Genomic DNA, 15149 nt, shown 5'->3' on the forward strand with positions numbered 1-15149 from the left:
TAATGTTTCCTAATGTTTTCTTGTGCTTCTTAATTCTTATCAGTTATCTAGGTTTTTGTGACTGGTTTGTCTAGCTCAGGAAGCTGCCTTTTTTAAAGACGGTGTCGAAAGGGCCTTGCGTCGGAATGTCTCGCGGCGAAAAGCCACAAACTGCGCAATGTCCGGCGCCGAGTGGTCGCAAAACAAATTGGCCTTGCGGCGAAATGTCGCGGTACCAAAGAACTAAAAACTAGGCGGAATTTATAATGGCAGCAGCAATGCTTTAACCTCAGTTAATGTTACCGCTTCCTGACTCCACTGGGGTACTGGAGCCCCGGCTGCTGGGAGGCTGGTGCTCTCTGTGATCGGCTGTGTGCGGTGACCGTGGGTCAGCGAGAAGCCGGCCGACCGGGGGTCGGCGGAAGAGAGCGACCAGTGCCCTGCGCAACCGAAGGCCCCAAACAAAACCCCAAACAACCCAATATAAGGATCGATGCAGCAGTTGGCACGGTTCTGCGGATGCATTTGGTGAAGATTCGGAGTTCCCTTTGGAGTAGGCAAATTCGGCTATCTTTATGTCGCCAGGGCAGACGTCGTTACGTTGCCAATACGGAGCGATGCGGCGTGCTGATCCCAGCGTGGTATGGTAGGATCCGTGGTATGTCAGGATCCAGTCAGGTTTTTCCATGGTGAAAATTCACTGCTGTGTAGGTAAGGTGAGCATCGCTAGCGCAGTGTCGTCCGGTAGCCACCCGAAGTGATTCGTCTTTGAAGTCCCAAGAGTAGGACAGCTAAATCCGCGTGCGGTAACACCGTCCAGGAGTGGAGGTTAGCTGTAGGTGACAGATAACGGAACCGGTGCACTTAGCCGTCAGACAGGGCGCAGTTGTCGTTGGAGACCTGCCTTTTTTGTCGGTGCGGCTATAGCTGATGTCCTGCCATGCTGACCGAACGGGGTGCCGCAGTCGTTGTTGGGTTGCCATTCCGTCGGAAGTAGGTGTGGCCGTAGTTAGAGCACGCCTTGTCGCCGGAGGTAGGTGCAGTTGTCGTTGGAGGCATAGCGTTGTTGGATACAATCAATGCGGCCGCCGTTGCAGGTAGTGTCTGGCCGTCGGAGGAGAATGTTGCCGTGGTTAGAGACCTGCCTTGCCATCCGACCTAGGTGCATTCATAGCTAGAGGTCTTCCTTGCCGTCCGAGGTGAGTGCACCGCTGTTGGATTGCTTTGCCGCCCGAGGCGGATGCGGCTTTAGTTGTAACCAGCCCTGCAGTCCGGGGAAGGTGCAGCTGTCGCTGTTGGCTTTCTTTTCTTGAAGGTGCAGCGTGTCCTGTCGTCCGAAGTAGTGCAGCCGTCTTGCTGGCTTATGTGCCGTCGGCGGGAAGGGAAACCGTAACTGGAGGCCTGCTTCGCCGTCAGAAGTGGGTGCAGCCGTCGCAGCTGCCTTTCTGTCTGCCAGAGTTCCATAAGTGGTGGCTCGCTTATCTGTCAGGTGTGTTCGGCTATAGTTGATGCACTTGATGGCTTGCCTTTCCGTTCGAGGAAGGCGCCGTCGTTGGTGGGCATGCTTGACGTCGGAGGAGGTTGCCGACGTTCCCAGGAGGCCTGACTGCCGTCGGAGGTAACCGCAGCTAAAATTGGAGGCCTCGTAAGACGTCCGAGGAAGGTGTGACCGCAGTTGGGTGTCTGCTTGCAGTCGGAGGTAGGCGAAGCCAGAGTTGGTGGCTTGGTATGCGTCCCGAGGAAGGTGAAAACCAAAGCTATGGGTCTGCTTGCCATAAAATGTGGGCGAAGCCGGATTTGGTGGCCTGGTATGCCGTCCGTCTAACTGCCGCTAGGTGTCTGCCCGCCGTCGTACGTAGACGCAGCTTTACCTGCAGCCGTCAGTAGAGGCCTACTTGCCGTCAGAGGAGGGCGTCGCTGTCTCTAGGGGGCTTGTCTGCCGTGCGAGGAAGATGCAGCCGTCATTGGTGGGCCAATGAGCCTACTTAAAGTCGGAGGAGGGCGCCGCCGCTGGAAGGGGGCTTGCTTGCCGTCGGAGGTAGGCGCAGCCGAAGTTTGTGGCCTGGTTTGCCGTCCGAAGAAGGTACAACCTCCGCTGGGGGTCTGCTTGCCGTCGGAGGTAGGCGCAGCCGAAGTTGGTGGCCTGGTTTGCCGTCCGAAGAAGGTACAACCTCCGCTGGGGTCTGCTTGCCGTCGGAGGTAGGCGCAGCCGAAGTTGGTGGCCTGGTTTGCCGTCCGAAGAAGGTACAACCTCCGCTGGGGGTCTGCTTGCCGTCGGAGGTAGGCGCAGCCGAAGTTGGTGGCCTGGTTTGCCGTCCGAAGAAGGTACAACCTCCGCTGGGGGTCTGCTTGCCGTCGGAGGTAGGCGCAGCCGAAGTTGGTGGCCTGGTTTGCCGTCCGAAGAAGGTACAACCTCCGCTGGGGTCTGCTTGCCGTCGGAGGTAGGCGCAGCCGAAGTTGGTGGCCTGGTTTGCCGTCCGAAGAAGGTACAACCTCCGCTGGGGGTCTGCTTGCCGTCGGAGGTAGGCGCAGCCGAAGTTGGTGGCCTGGTTTGCCGTCCGAGGAAGATGCAACCGCCGCTGGGGGTCTGCTTGCCGTCGGAGGTAGGCGCAGCCGAAGCTGGTGGGCTGGTATGCCGTCTGAGGAAAGTGCAACCGTTGGTGCAGTGTCTGCTTGCCGTCGGAGGAGAGCGCCCCCGTTGCTAGGGGGCCTGTCTGTCGCCCGAGAAAGGTGCGGCCGCCGTTGATGGTCTGCTTGCCGGTCTGTTGAAATGGTCTGTTGAAATGGGAGCTGCCATTAGTAGGGGGCCTACCTTTCCGTCCGAGGATGGGGCAGTTCGCGTGAGTGCCTAGCTTTCCGTCGGAAGTGTTCCCCGCCGTTGGAAGGTGGCTGTCGTTGCCGGTGGAAGAGCGGCCGTAGTCGGGGTCTTGCTTTGCTGTACGAAGGAGACGCAGCCGTAGCTGAAGACCTGTGTTGTCGGCAAAATTAAGTGCAGCTGTTGTCGATGGCTTGGCTGACGTCGTGGGTACGTGCGAGTCGCGACCGTTGTTGGAGGCCTGCCCTGCCGTCCAATGAAGGGCTCGAGGCGAAAGTGGTGCAGTTTTCATTTATGGCCTGTCTTCCCGTTAGGCCCAGCACGGCAGCTGATAGACCGATCTCGTCGTTGGACGCAGTCTCTGCTGTAAGAAGGGAAATCTGTGTTTCTTGCATAATTGATGACGGCTGTAATTTGTCCGTTGAGCAGTGGTTGATCTTGTCCGCTTTTCCCTTCGCACTGATGTTTCTCTGTATGGGCGCTTAACGAGTGAGTGGCGTTCAAAGCTGAGTGTGAGCTATTCGCTTGGCCCTTAGGATGTAGTGCGGATTTGGAAGACGCATAAAAAGCTAATCTGAAATTTTCTGGTGAGGATATAGCAGTTGCCGATGGTGACAGTCTGGCAGACCCTAGATAGCGATAAACGAGGAGCTGAGCCATCGCACGGATAGCAGCTGGATAACAGCTGTTGTAGATGCGCGGAATACGGTGCGCGGAACGGCTCAAAATTCCGAAATCCAAGATGCAGATCAAGGAAGATGAAGATCTCGGTTCCAAGAGAGGATAAAAGAACATAGATCACTCGCGCGCACACGATATCGAAGGAGCAAAGACAGACAGCAATGAGAACTGCAGAACCATCCAATGCGAGCACACGAACACTGAACAGTGTCAAGTGCAAAACAGCGTGCCCGTGCATGACGGCGGCCGCTTTGATCTAAGCGCCACGGCGACGCGCAGCGCCACCAATCGACTCACGTAACTCGCACACACGGCGAAAGGAGAGAGAGCGGGAGCGCATGTCCTCCAGCTAACATTAACATCAATTTACTCGTTAATTGTCATTTAAAGCGTGGAATACGTTTAAACAGTGATTCGAGTTGTACGGGATTGCACAACTTACCATAAATGGAAGTTCGGCACACATTGAGTCGTATTATCGCACTAGTAACGCTTTGGAGCTGGACAACTGTTTATCGACAGAATAACGCTAGGCTGAAATTATTCATGGACAGAAAATTGCTGCTTGTAGCGCTTTGCTTGGCTTGCTTGTCCTCCTTAAATTTCGCTTGAGTCTCATGCTCTTATCACTGTACAGCTTAATTAATTACGATAAGCCACTAACGTACATTTACAAGGACCGTGAACTTCACGGTATGTGGATCTAAAAGCCGAATTATGCTCCGAAAGTGCTATGAATGGATAAAAGGTAATGCACACATTAATTATTGAATTCAACGTCAGAATCAACGAAAACACCTTGGCCAGTGTGCTTGGTTGGCTCAGAAATGATTGGGGACGTGTTATGCTCGCAACAAAAATCTACCATAAGACATACTCAGCTCATAATCTGCTCGGTACTCCACAGTAACCTTTCCATTGCCGGCACCAGACAAAAGCTTGTTCTATTACAGTTGCTGTTGATGTTTTTTAAGTACTGTAGCATCGCTGTAGTCACAGTGTACTGTTTGGCGATCGCGTTACTTACTGACCTGTTAAACTTTCACGTTGATTTACTGGAAGGCACAAGCGACGCCGTACGGTTCCAGCGAGCGATCACCCACGAAAGTACATCAAGCACATTCATATATGTATATGGTAACCAGTTTGTTGAACCGTTTAGTAAAATCAATGCGTTTGCGAATGGATTCAAAACATTCATGAAAATGCCTGATACGTTGTTTTTTTTTCACCCATGATACAGCATGCGAACGCTGCAACCAGTGCATAAGTTGAGGTGATGACTTTTAACTAGTGCTCCGTAAATTTTGTAATGCGAAGTGGGAAGTTCTTCGGAAGTTTGCTTTCGTTCATCAAACTTATGTCCTGGTACTTGTATACCGCAAAAATATTATGTTTGGTTTGATAAATGATAAATTGCGACGTTCATGGCAAAGTCAGCAGTAATTATGGATATCTATTGTTTTACGGTGTAGCTACCACTGCGAATACCAGTACCAGTGCCACTACTGCTGCCAACGTTAGTAACACAACGATTACCACTACCAGTGTGTGTAGGTTGGGACATTACCATTTCCACTGCCAGTACCACTGCCAGTAGCATTAACCTGAGTTGCCCAGTTTTTCGAGCTTAATTTGAATTTATCCATTTAAAGTGCAATCACAATTTGACGTTTAGCGGGCTCTTTGGGATGTACATAGCACTAAAATAAAAACTGGTCGTCATAGACTCACAGTGTACGTACGTACTATTGGAAAATTCCACACCTCAGCGAAATAATTATAATAATTATTAGTAGATTTCTAGTCGTTAATTTTGTACAGATTTATAGTAGGTTTTAAAGTAATTGCTGTCTACCATAATTATTATGACGCTGACAGTACTGCAACTTTACCGATATTGTTGGCATTGGAAATTTTGAACTTGGTTTTCTTACATACCGGCCAACGCTGTATTTTACTACTCGAGCTGACCATTTGCGAAAATAAATATTGGTGCGTAGGCTTGTACCGATAATAGAAGTTTGTATTGTACAGAGTACACTCACACTGTGCTTCAGCATGTCGTATATGTGGTTTTCTCCACTGCGGTTCTTACGCGTGCTTGAAGTAATGCTCTTGTTAAGATTCCTTTTGATATACAAGCCGTAAGTTACAAGAATCACTGGAAGACATGGTTATCGGTTACAGTACGAGTATTATCTGCTAATTTTCCGATTTCAGAAGCAATCTGCATGTAGCACGACAAAGCGGGAAAACACGTTTTTGTGGGACCAAGGTTGCAAACATTATGGAAAGCCAGGGCGCGAGCTCCTATCCTCTAAATGACCCATGATTCATGAGGTCAGTGCTATAACAGTTATTTTCGTCCAACTCGGAGAAACAACAATCACAATACTCTCCCTTGTCCACATTACACACTGCATTCCCCGCGTGGCTTTTGCAGTTTCTTTTCCATGGCGCTCTAGTGGTAGTTGTCGTAGTGGGTGTGGTGGAGGGTGTGGTAGGAGCGTCTATTATAAAAGAGCGCCGCCGTTTTTACGAGTTTTGATTCAGTACTTCGAAGTAATATTTCATAAAATAAAACAACAATATAAAAATATTTCATAAAATAAAATGAAACAACAAAAAATAATACTATTTTAACTGGCATATTCTTTCTGATAATGCTCTGGCGCCTCAACTGCAACACTGCGGGCAAGTGCTTGACTTACATTTGTTAGCCTGGTAGCCCTGGTCAATGAGATCCGACAGCTGGGTATGCTGGACACAGTCGTGACATGTTTCATTGCGGTCGAGGCATCGTTTCACAGACTCCAAAGCGTCCGAGTAGGGAAACATAGGCACTGGTACCAGATTGTACCACATGTCCGACATAGAGTGGTCAACGTGTCTACGTATGACTTCCGCCATGCTTCCGAAGCTGGCTTTAAACAAACAAGTTGGATAGATAACCAGCAGAAGAAGGTCTTTGAACTCAGACTTCAGGCATGACCCGATCACCAAAAGCGGATCGTCGTTTCTCGGAAACAACATGCAGTAGTTCATTCCTATAATTAAAAAGGGCCCTCACTGGTTGCAACTGCAAAGCTGTAGCATTGAAAATTCGAATGGCAAGAACGAGTACTTCCGAATGTTGTGAAGACAGAGCACTGTAATACAAAAAAATGGAGAACCCAGTTGAAATTTTTTGCCGCATTGTATGTTTCAAACAGAGATGCGCAATCAGTAAAATATGGAACCAAGTTGCAGACCATAAAAAGAAAAGCACAAAAAGCAATTTGAATTGAACTAAAGCTAACTCACATACATACTGTATAATCATAGCTAATAATTATACATAATGCGCTATGCCGTAATCGTGACGTTGCTGTGTGAGCTGACGAACTTACTGTGTGGTTGACTGCTCTCAGATTGAGCGGTCTATTCTTACAACATTCAGATGTCCACGCCAAAGAACCATTCATCAACTTTATCAATTAAAATTTCCTTAGTTTAACTGAGGAATGACTTCGCAACAGTATAAAATATTTTGCAGCCGTATTTTTGCAGGAACACGTTATGGAATAACAATTCTGTGAAATTATGTGGCTCAAAAATCTAACAGTGAAAGTTTTTAGCAGCTGTTTTTGTTAGATTGCCTTATACTTTAAAAAACGGCAAATTAATAAATGGCATAACATATTAGATGAATATTCTATGAGCTATGAATATTCTTTTTGTTTTAGTACTAAATGTGTACTAGCGTGTGATACTTATTAAAGGTACTGTATCATAACACTCTAGACTGATGCTACGCGCCGTTCGGTGCCTCGAGTATTCATTTCTGCAGGCACTTGCCAAATGAATAATATTGGAATACGGTATTGATGTTGATTAGCTTACCGGATGAATGGTCCGGGTAAAATGGCTCTCGAGTAGTTGATGGGCACTGAACGCCAGGTATAGCGCAGACAGCCTATAGGATAAAGTTGATAATAAGAATTCGTAAATCGAATGCAGCTCTATCAAGATGATTTTTGAACTGTACAGCTTCATATTGCCGGCTGGCGCTTTCTTCAGTTCCACTGTAGATATAATACCCGGTCGCACGCCCGACTACAAGCTGAAGGATTGCAAGGACAGACAAGGCTAAAGAAAATGGTGACATTTTGAAATAGTGCTATGTTTAGCGCAGGATAAGCAACAGTAATAAAAATATGGAATCGCTTCTGGGTGGTTAAATAGGAAAAATTAATATGAGGATGTACGGGTATACAGATACATACTATCTGTAGCTTTTGTCAACTATACCAGCTACTTAGAACCTGCGCATACGACTTCGGTAAGCGCCCGCAAAGCATTGCAGAGTCAACACTTTTGCAAGTGTTATTCCCAAAATCCGGCTTTGGCTGATAAACCGAGAAGAACCCCAGCCGGCAAACTTGCTTACTTGCTTTTGTCGAAGAAATTCTTGAAACGGTCGTTCAATTTTCGCTAAAACCATTACAATTTGGGGGATGCCAAAACTAGTCCGCTAATCGGTTCACCTTGTTTCATGGTAGCACTTCAAGTAGTTTTCAAGTACACGGTTTCTGCTGACTATGGATGGGTCTGGAGAAATGATGACTGCCGATTTACAGTTACTCGTATCTCTTCGATCTGTACCTTCAACATACTCTGTATTGTACATATGTCTGTATTGATACGAGCCGAAAAAAATGCATTTGCAGCGAAAAAAATGCGTTTGCCGAAAAATGCAGATGCCTGGTTGCCTCTTATAAAAATTTGCTCAATAATAATTAATTCTCAGTAATATCAAGAATTATAAACTAAGTATATGCATACAAAATGAAAGTGGTTTCTAATTAGGTTATTTTTCCGTGTAATAGACAATGGAAACGTTTTTCCTGATTAGCTACAGAATGTTTGCAACGGTGTACAGAATGAACAAAAATACTGTAGCGTAATAATTCATATGAATATATATTTATATATATGTATATATGTATTTATATGCATATATATATATGTATATATATATATAATTTTATGTATATATATTTTACATCAACACTTTACAACGATTTGTTCTTTATACCATAAATAATAATAATCATAAATATTCGACCGAAGCGTAGCGGAGGTCATCTATGTTCAAGTATTATGGAAAATGTGGTGTCCGTCCGTCGGTCACCGCCAACTAATGCACGCATGCACAGAGACCATACAACCACCACGTGCACGAATGCACGCTCGCCGTATATACTCACGCCTCATGCAAACTACGGTATCCGTCCGTCGGTCACTACCATACCATATAAAGGCGCCTTGTGGCCGTAAATACTCCCTGTGGATGGGAAAAGCGGTGTCCGTCCATCGGTCACCACCATTTTAAATAACTCAGCGGGTTTTATATTGGACCACCGCGATCTTTTACATTTACTGAAATTTATTTGTAATTAGTATTGACGGTCACCATGGTTGCGCAGTTCGTAAATTCATATAGCTAAATCAAACACTAAAATTGCCCTTACATAAAGGTCACCGCAAAATACAACTGGAAGCCGGTAAAGTTGCCGGTATTAGTTAAAGTGAATAGTTTGCGAAACCCGGAAATATCGAATCTTCAACGTGTTTAAATGGTTCGCAAGGATGCCCACGTGTCAGCAGGAAATACAAATCGCAAAAGGCCTCGACACCGAAAACCGCAAAACCGTAAGTTTGAATCTTATTTAACCAGACATTAAATAAACGTGCATTAAAATTACAGACGAAACCTCAGAAAGTGAGGACGACATATCTCAACCACGGTCCAAACGCCAGCGACAACAGCAAAACGAGCTGGTTCGAGTGCGAAATACCGCTAATCAAGCCAGACGAAGAGCCGCGATGACCTCAGCGCAACTACGAAGCAAACGGAGGAAAGATAGGGAAGCGGCTGCTCGACGTCGCCATGAAACCTTATCACGCAATACAGGACATAGTTTAAGAAGAAGAGATCGGGAACGTAAAGCACGACGCCGCGAACAGCCTTCACAGCGAGCGCAAGAACAAAGGCAAAATACAGAGGCTCACGCACGTGCCCGGCAGACAAACTTCTGAGCAAAGAAACAGACGCCTCACCGCGAGACGCTTTAGTCGGGTTGTGTCTCGAGCATCAATGGAACCTAAATTACTGGCCCATTCACTCCAGCAGCATATGATGTCACTTAAATGGAAAGAATGTGGTATTTGCAAAGAATCCTGGCCGGGGTTGAAACTGGATAATAGAGAACGTTGTGCACAATGTCGAAAAGCAACTTCTAAATTCAGCGAACAGAACAATATGGATCCAGGTGCTGTGCCTGCAGTTTTGAAATGTTTAACCTATCTGGAGCAGCAGCTGATTGCACGAATTCATCCCGTCCTATCAGTGTACAAGATTGGCCGTGGACAACAGTTGAGTTACAGTGGGAACGTTATAAATTTCATGCAGGATGTGAGATCGTTTGCAAAATCCTTGCCACACAATATACACGAGTTGATGTCCGTTGTATTGGTAAACCGCAGTGAAGTGAATAATTATACAGTATTCAGCGTATCATCCACACGAATCCGCAAGGCACTGCTGTGGTTGAAGAAGCACAATATATGGTACAGAAATATACAAATAAGCAATGCCACTCTGTCGATGCTGCCCGAGGACGGGAATGTTCATTCTGTACTGCAAACCATTATTCGTACGCCATTAGACGTAACGGAGTCCGACGAAAGAATACACGACACTGGTGTGGTTGTAATGCCGCATGCAAATCAGTCCGCTCAAATCAAGGAAGCAATTGGGATGGAAATTTCTCAAATACCGTACCCGGAAATGTCGCCTCATCCAATTGATGAATTCAACACGCCCGGGTATATTGCGCAAGCGTATCCCTGCTTATTTCCAACCGGCGCGGCAGACCTGCGAGATAACCGTGGGAGAGCGATACCGGTGTCAGAAAGCGAATATTTCAAGCACTTGATGCGATATCAAGGGAGAAGATTTGCGACTCATCCAACATTTAGATTTTTTGCCATGAACACGTTATTCCGTTGGCAAGCACTAAAGACGGGACAAGTTTTTGTGAGGAAGTCCGCCTTGGGCAACATTACTGCAGACGAACTACGAGACAGGCTGGAGGCCAACCCTACTTTAATCAAACAAATTATGAATTATGGCTATAAACTCAGAGGCACGATGGCATATTGGCATCACCGCAGTTCCGAGTTGATCGACATGGTGAAAACCATAGGAATTCCAACGCTGTTTTTTACTTTGTCGGCAGCAGATTTGCACTGGCCAGAGCTCTATGACCTTTTGGAACCTGCAGCCAAATTCGACAACTTACAGCCCAATGAATCCTCGAAACTTCGAGCGAAATTACTGCAGGACAATCCAATGGTGGCTGATTGGTTTTTTACTGAAAGGGCAACGCACTTTATTCACAAGATTTTGACTCCCAAATTAAAGATTAAAGACTACTGGTACAGATTTGAATATCAACATCGCGGAAGTGTTCACCTGCATGGGTTATTGTGGCTAGAAGATTCACCACACTCTGCAGACTTTAAAATATTGGATGCCATGGGAAAGCAGCAAATAATCGATTATTTCGACACTTTAATTAGCGCTTCCAATCCCGACCTGAACCCGCCTCCTACTGCTGTCCATCCGTCCCAACTGCGGCCCGATAAAATTACAGACTGGAACGCCGATTACGTTCAACTTGTGAACAAAACGCAGAAACACACCATCTGTCGAAAAGAGACATGCTTGCGAAAAAAACGTCGGGGCACTGAACAATGTCGGTATGGTTTCCCTCAACCGATTGTTCCTGCAAGCCTGATGGAAGAAACAGATGGCAGACTGGCGTTTATTCCAAAAAGAAACGACCCGCGAGTCAACCGGCATAACCGCAGCATTCTGCAAGCCTGGCGAGCAAACATCGACGTTTCGCCTGTTGTTGACCAACACGCTCTCATCAACTACGTCGCGAAATTCGCGTCAAAAGCGGAACCTTGATCGGCATCGTATGCAGAGATTTTGAAAATAATCTTGGACGCCGAGAAGGAAATTGGTGGTACGGCAAAAAAGTCTGTTCAGCGTCTTTTGTTGAAGTCAGTTTCGGAACGTGATATTTCTGCCCAAGAATGTATGCATCTGTTAATGGGAACCGAGTTGTACAAGTGTTCGCGCCCGTTTGTCAATTTAACAATCAGGCACGATGAATGGATGCCACTTGCTGATGATACTGAGCAGACCGAAGCTGACGCACCATCAACAAAAACGATCCTGAACAAATACAGGAACAGGGCACCGGAATTGGAAAATGTTAGCCTGCATGAAATAGCCGCCAAGTACATTTGGACGAAAATTGGATGGAAAAAAAGAGCCCGCAACAAAGAGGGTGTAGTGAGAGTTTTCCCCATCACTGCATTATCAAACGACCCAACGAAAGACGAAGAATTCTATCGGCAGCAGGTAATTTCAACAGGAATTCTGTACATAGCATAAACACTAGGAAAATTATGTACGCATATATGGTAATGTACCGAAAAGCACATTTTTTCGTACAGGTACTGCTGCATTCACCGTGGCGAGATATGGATGACGCTTTACTGAACGACGGAAGTTGGGAGCATGCGTATAATCAACTCGATATGTCTGTTCCCGGTCCTAATATGCCGGATCCGGATGAACTTGAAAGTTCGGATGACGAGGCAGACGTCGCATTCGATCGGGATCAGGACGAGTTCATGGTTCTACAAGGGCATGGACCAAATGCCGCGGCACCGATAGTCGAACTAGGTACACGTCAGATGGATACAATGTTTGACTGGCAAGCAGCGTATCAGCAGTATGTGAATATTGCCGAAGCAGAAACCTTTCTCGAAAGATCTAAAGCCGATACCGATGAAATAAACAATCCTGTTGTGTTGCCCAACATAGCATTGTCGCGCGAACAGGAGGACGTTCTTAATCACTTTGACGCGCAATTAGACGGTTCCGTGCCTGACCGATGCACCATAATACAAGGGAAAGCCGGAAGTGGTAAATCGACCCTAATATCCTTCTTGCGAGCTAAACTCACAAACCAAACTGGGTTTGGAGAAAACTCATACCGCTTGGTCGCACCTACTGGTATGGCAGCTAATAATATAGAAGGAATGACCATCCATACCCTTTTCCGGATCCCTGTCAACAGAAAATTTGTACCACTTGCAAACGAAGAGCTGAACAGGTTGCAGTCCGAATTCGAAGAAATACGATGCATTATTGTCGATGAGTTTAGTATGATTGGGTGCAGTCTGCTTGCCAAAATGGATCAGCGTTGCCGTCAAGCCAAGCCTGAAGCCTCGGATATCCCCTTTGGTGGAATGTACATTTATTTTTTCGGTGACATCAATCAGTTGCACCTGTTTTGGACCGCCCACTGTATGGCGATGGCTTTTCCAGCGATTTGGCTGATCAGGGACAGCTTGTGTTTCGGAATGCATTTACGAAATGCTTCATTCTTACATCTTCCCACCGTCAGAGTGGAGCAGATCCAGAACAGCAAGCGCTCAGAGACGCCCTTGACCGCATTTCCACCGGAGACTCCTGTGGAGTCTCAGGAAGACTACGACAAATTTGTTAATCGAACATACGCACTGCTGTCACCAGACCAGCAAGCCGAATTTAAAGGAGCGCTTCATATATTCTCAGAAAAAGAGCCTGCTAAAAGTTTCAATATGAACGCTATTAAGCAACTCAATATGCCAGTGGCCAGGATCAAAGCTGAACACAACGGCCGCACAGCTTCCAAAGGTAAAGGCCTACAAACTTTACCGTAATGGCATCATACAATAATTCCATTTTTAAAGGTTCTGAAGATCAGGCGATGGGTCTGGAACCAGTACTGTACCTGTCGCGTGGAAGCCGCGTGATGCTGAAACGCAACATGTGGACGAGCAAGGGACTGGTCAACGGGGCGCTCGGCTATGTACGTGACATCATTTATTCGCCTGGCACATCACCAACGGATACCTTGCCGTATACCGTTCTGGTGGAGTTCGATAAATACACAGGCCCAACATTGGCGAACAACTGCGTTCCCATTGTGCCCATTACAACTCAGTAGAACGACAAGTCCGAGAAATGCACAAGAACGCAAGTCCCTCTATGCCTGGCGTGGGCTATCACCATTCACAAATCCCAAGGCATCACGTGCAATCACGCCGTCGTCCACCTCGGAGCTAGGGAATTCGCCTCTGGTCTAATATATGTTGGGTTTTCACGTGTTAAAAGCTGGATAGGCTTAGCGATTGAGCCCATGTTTTCATTCAATCTACTACAAAGTATCAAAACGAAGAAAGCCACCTTGCAAAGAGCACGTGAACTGGACCGGTTGAAAAGGCTGCATTAAACAACATACTTCTTTTTTGCCCACCATCTCGTCAATATTCTGCCGCTGTAATAATGCATAAGCGATGTTCGTGCCAACGGATTGCTCCATTTACAGTAAAGTTCAACTCAGTAACACCATTAAAAATTAGCTGAAATCTACCTTTCACGCTACGCTTCGGTCATGCAGTGCCCGCAAAAAGCGAGTGCACTTTTCTAGTGATATTACGAGTAGTACCATAATATTACTAAACCTTAAGGTATTCCATCGACTGGCGTGACGTCACGCTATGTGACACGCAATGTGCAACACAGTGGGCAACCCCAGCGGGTTCCGTGTTTTTCAAAACTTTCAAATTAGTACAACCCGTTCGTACTATGGCTCAAAAAATGCAGAAAAAAAATCTAAGTTTGTAAACTAAAACTGACAAGTGAAACGTTGTCAAGGAAACGAAAACTTTTTGATTTTCTTTAGTATAGAGATCTATGAGGTGGTTGCCAGTCCAGAGACCTCCATGCTAAACGAAAATTCTTGGTTCTTGATCTGTGATCAAACGAAGCGACCACAACCTGATCAGTCAACCAAAACGAAACAATTAAAATTTAATCATGAAAACGGTCAAACAATTCAGATTTGATCAAAACAAGTGATCTTTGTTTAGCGTAGAGGGCTAAGGCAGACTGCCTCATAGACCTCTATGGTAAACAAGAATTACGTTAATCGTAAAGTTTTCGTTTGTATAGCAACTTTTTGCTTACCAACTTTCACATTCCAAACTTCAAATTTTTTTCCGCATTTTTTGAGCCATAGTACGAAGGGATTGTACTAATTTGAAAGTTTCGAAAAACGCAGAACCCGCAGGGGTTGCCCACTGCGTCGCACAGTGCGTGTCATCTACCGTGACGTCATCGTACAAAGTGCAAGCTCGATGGATTACCTTAAGGTTTAGTAATATTATGGTAGTACAAAACCAACAGTAACTCATACAATCACATTATCAGTTGTAAGCGTCACGAATTATATACCGTAATTATCGAATTATAAGCCCTGGGATACAAATTTCGGAACGCCCTGCGGAGCTGCTTCAATTATGGACATGAGCTTGTATTTTTGGGGGGCTGTGATATTTCAAATCTGTTTTACTGGCAAGGGCGTAAAAATTAAATGGTAACTGTGAGGTACCAGTACAAGCCGCTGCTGAGAAATTCATTTTTCCGAGCATTTTATTAAAGCCCAGGGCTTCTGTCTTTCGGGCCTATAATTTTTGAATCACTTTAATGGGGGGCTCA

General features: G+C 46.1%; 1 protein-coding gene across 1 annotated transcript; it reads right to left on the reverse strand.

Annotated features, from left to right (window-relative positions):
- Positions 1-5682: 5682 nt before the first annotated feature.
- On the reverse strand, positions 5683-7704 carry LOC129591147 (uncharacterized). The gene is made up of 4 exons (XM_055486685.1): positions 7506-7704; positions 7361-7433; positions 6190-6525; positions 5683-5988 (listed from the first exon to the last, which is right to left on the reverse strand). The coding sequence occupies exons 1-4, from the start codon at positions 7623-7625 to the stop codon at positions 5789-5791; spliced, it is 729 nt and encodes a 242-aa protein (XP_055342660.1). The 5' UTR covers positions 7626-7704; the 3' UTR covers positions 5683-5788.
- Between the last annotated feature and the right edge of the window lie 7445 nt (positions 7705-15149).

Source organism: Paramacrobiotus metropolitanus, unplaced genomic scaffold (genome assembly GCF_019649055.1).
Source record: "Paramacrobiotus metropolitanus isolate TYO unplaced genomic scaffold, Prichtersi_v1.0 Parri_scaffold0000044, whole genome shotgun sequence".
NCBI classification, from domain to species: domain Eukaryota; kingdom Metazoa; phylum Tardigrada; class Eutardigrada; order Parachela; family Macrobiotidae; genus Paramacrobiotus; species Paramacrobiotus metropolitanus.

Coding starts and splice junctions, on each gene's coding strand:
- LOC129591147 (XM_055486685.1), bottom strand. CDS start 7,625: ATGTCACCATTTTCTTTAGCCTTGTCTGTCCTTGCAATCCTTCAGCTT. Junction 7,434..7,505: donor CCAGCCGGCAATATGAAGCT/GTACAGTTCAAA, acceptor TTTATCCTATAG/GCTGTCTGCGCTATACCTGG. Junction 5,989..6,189: donor GGGCTACCAGGCTAACAAAT/GTAAGTCAAGCA, acceptor CTTTTATAATAG/ACGCTCCTACCACACCCTCC.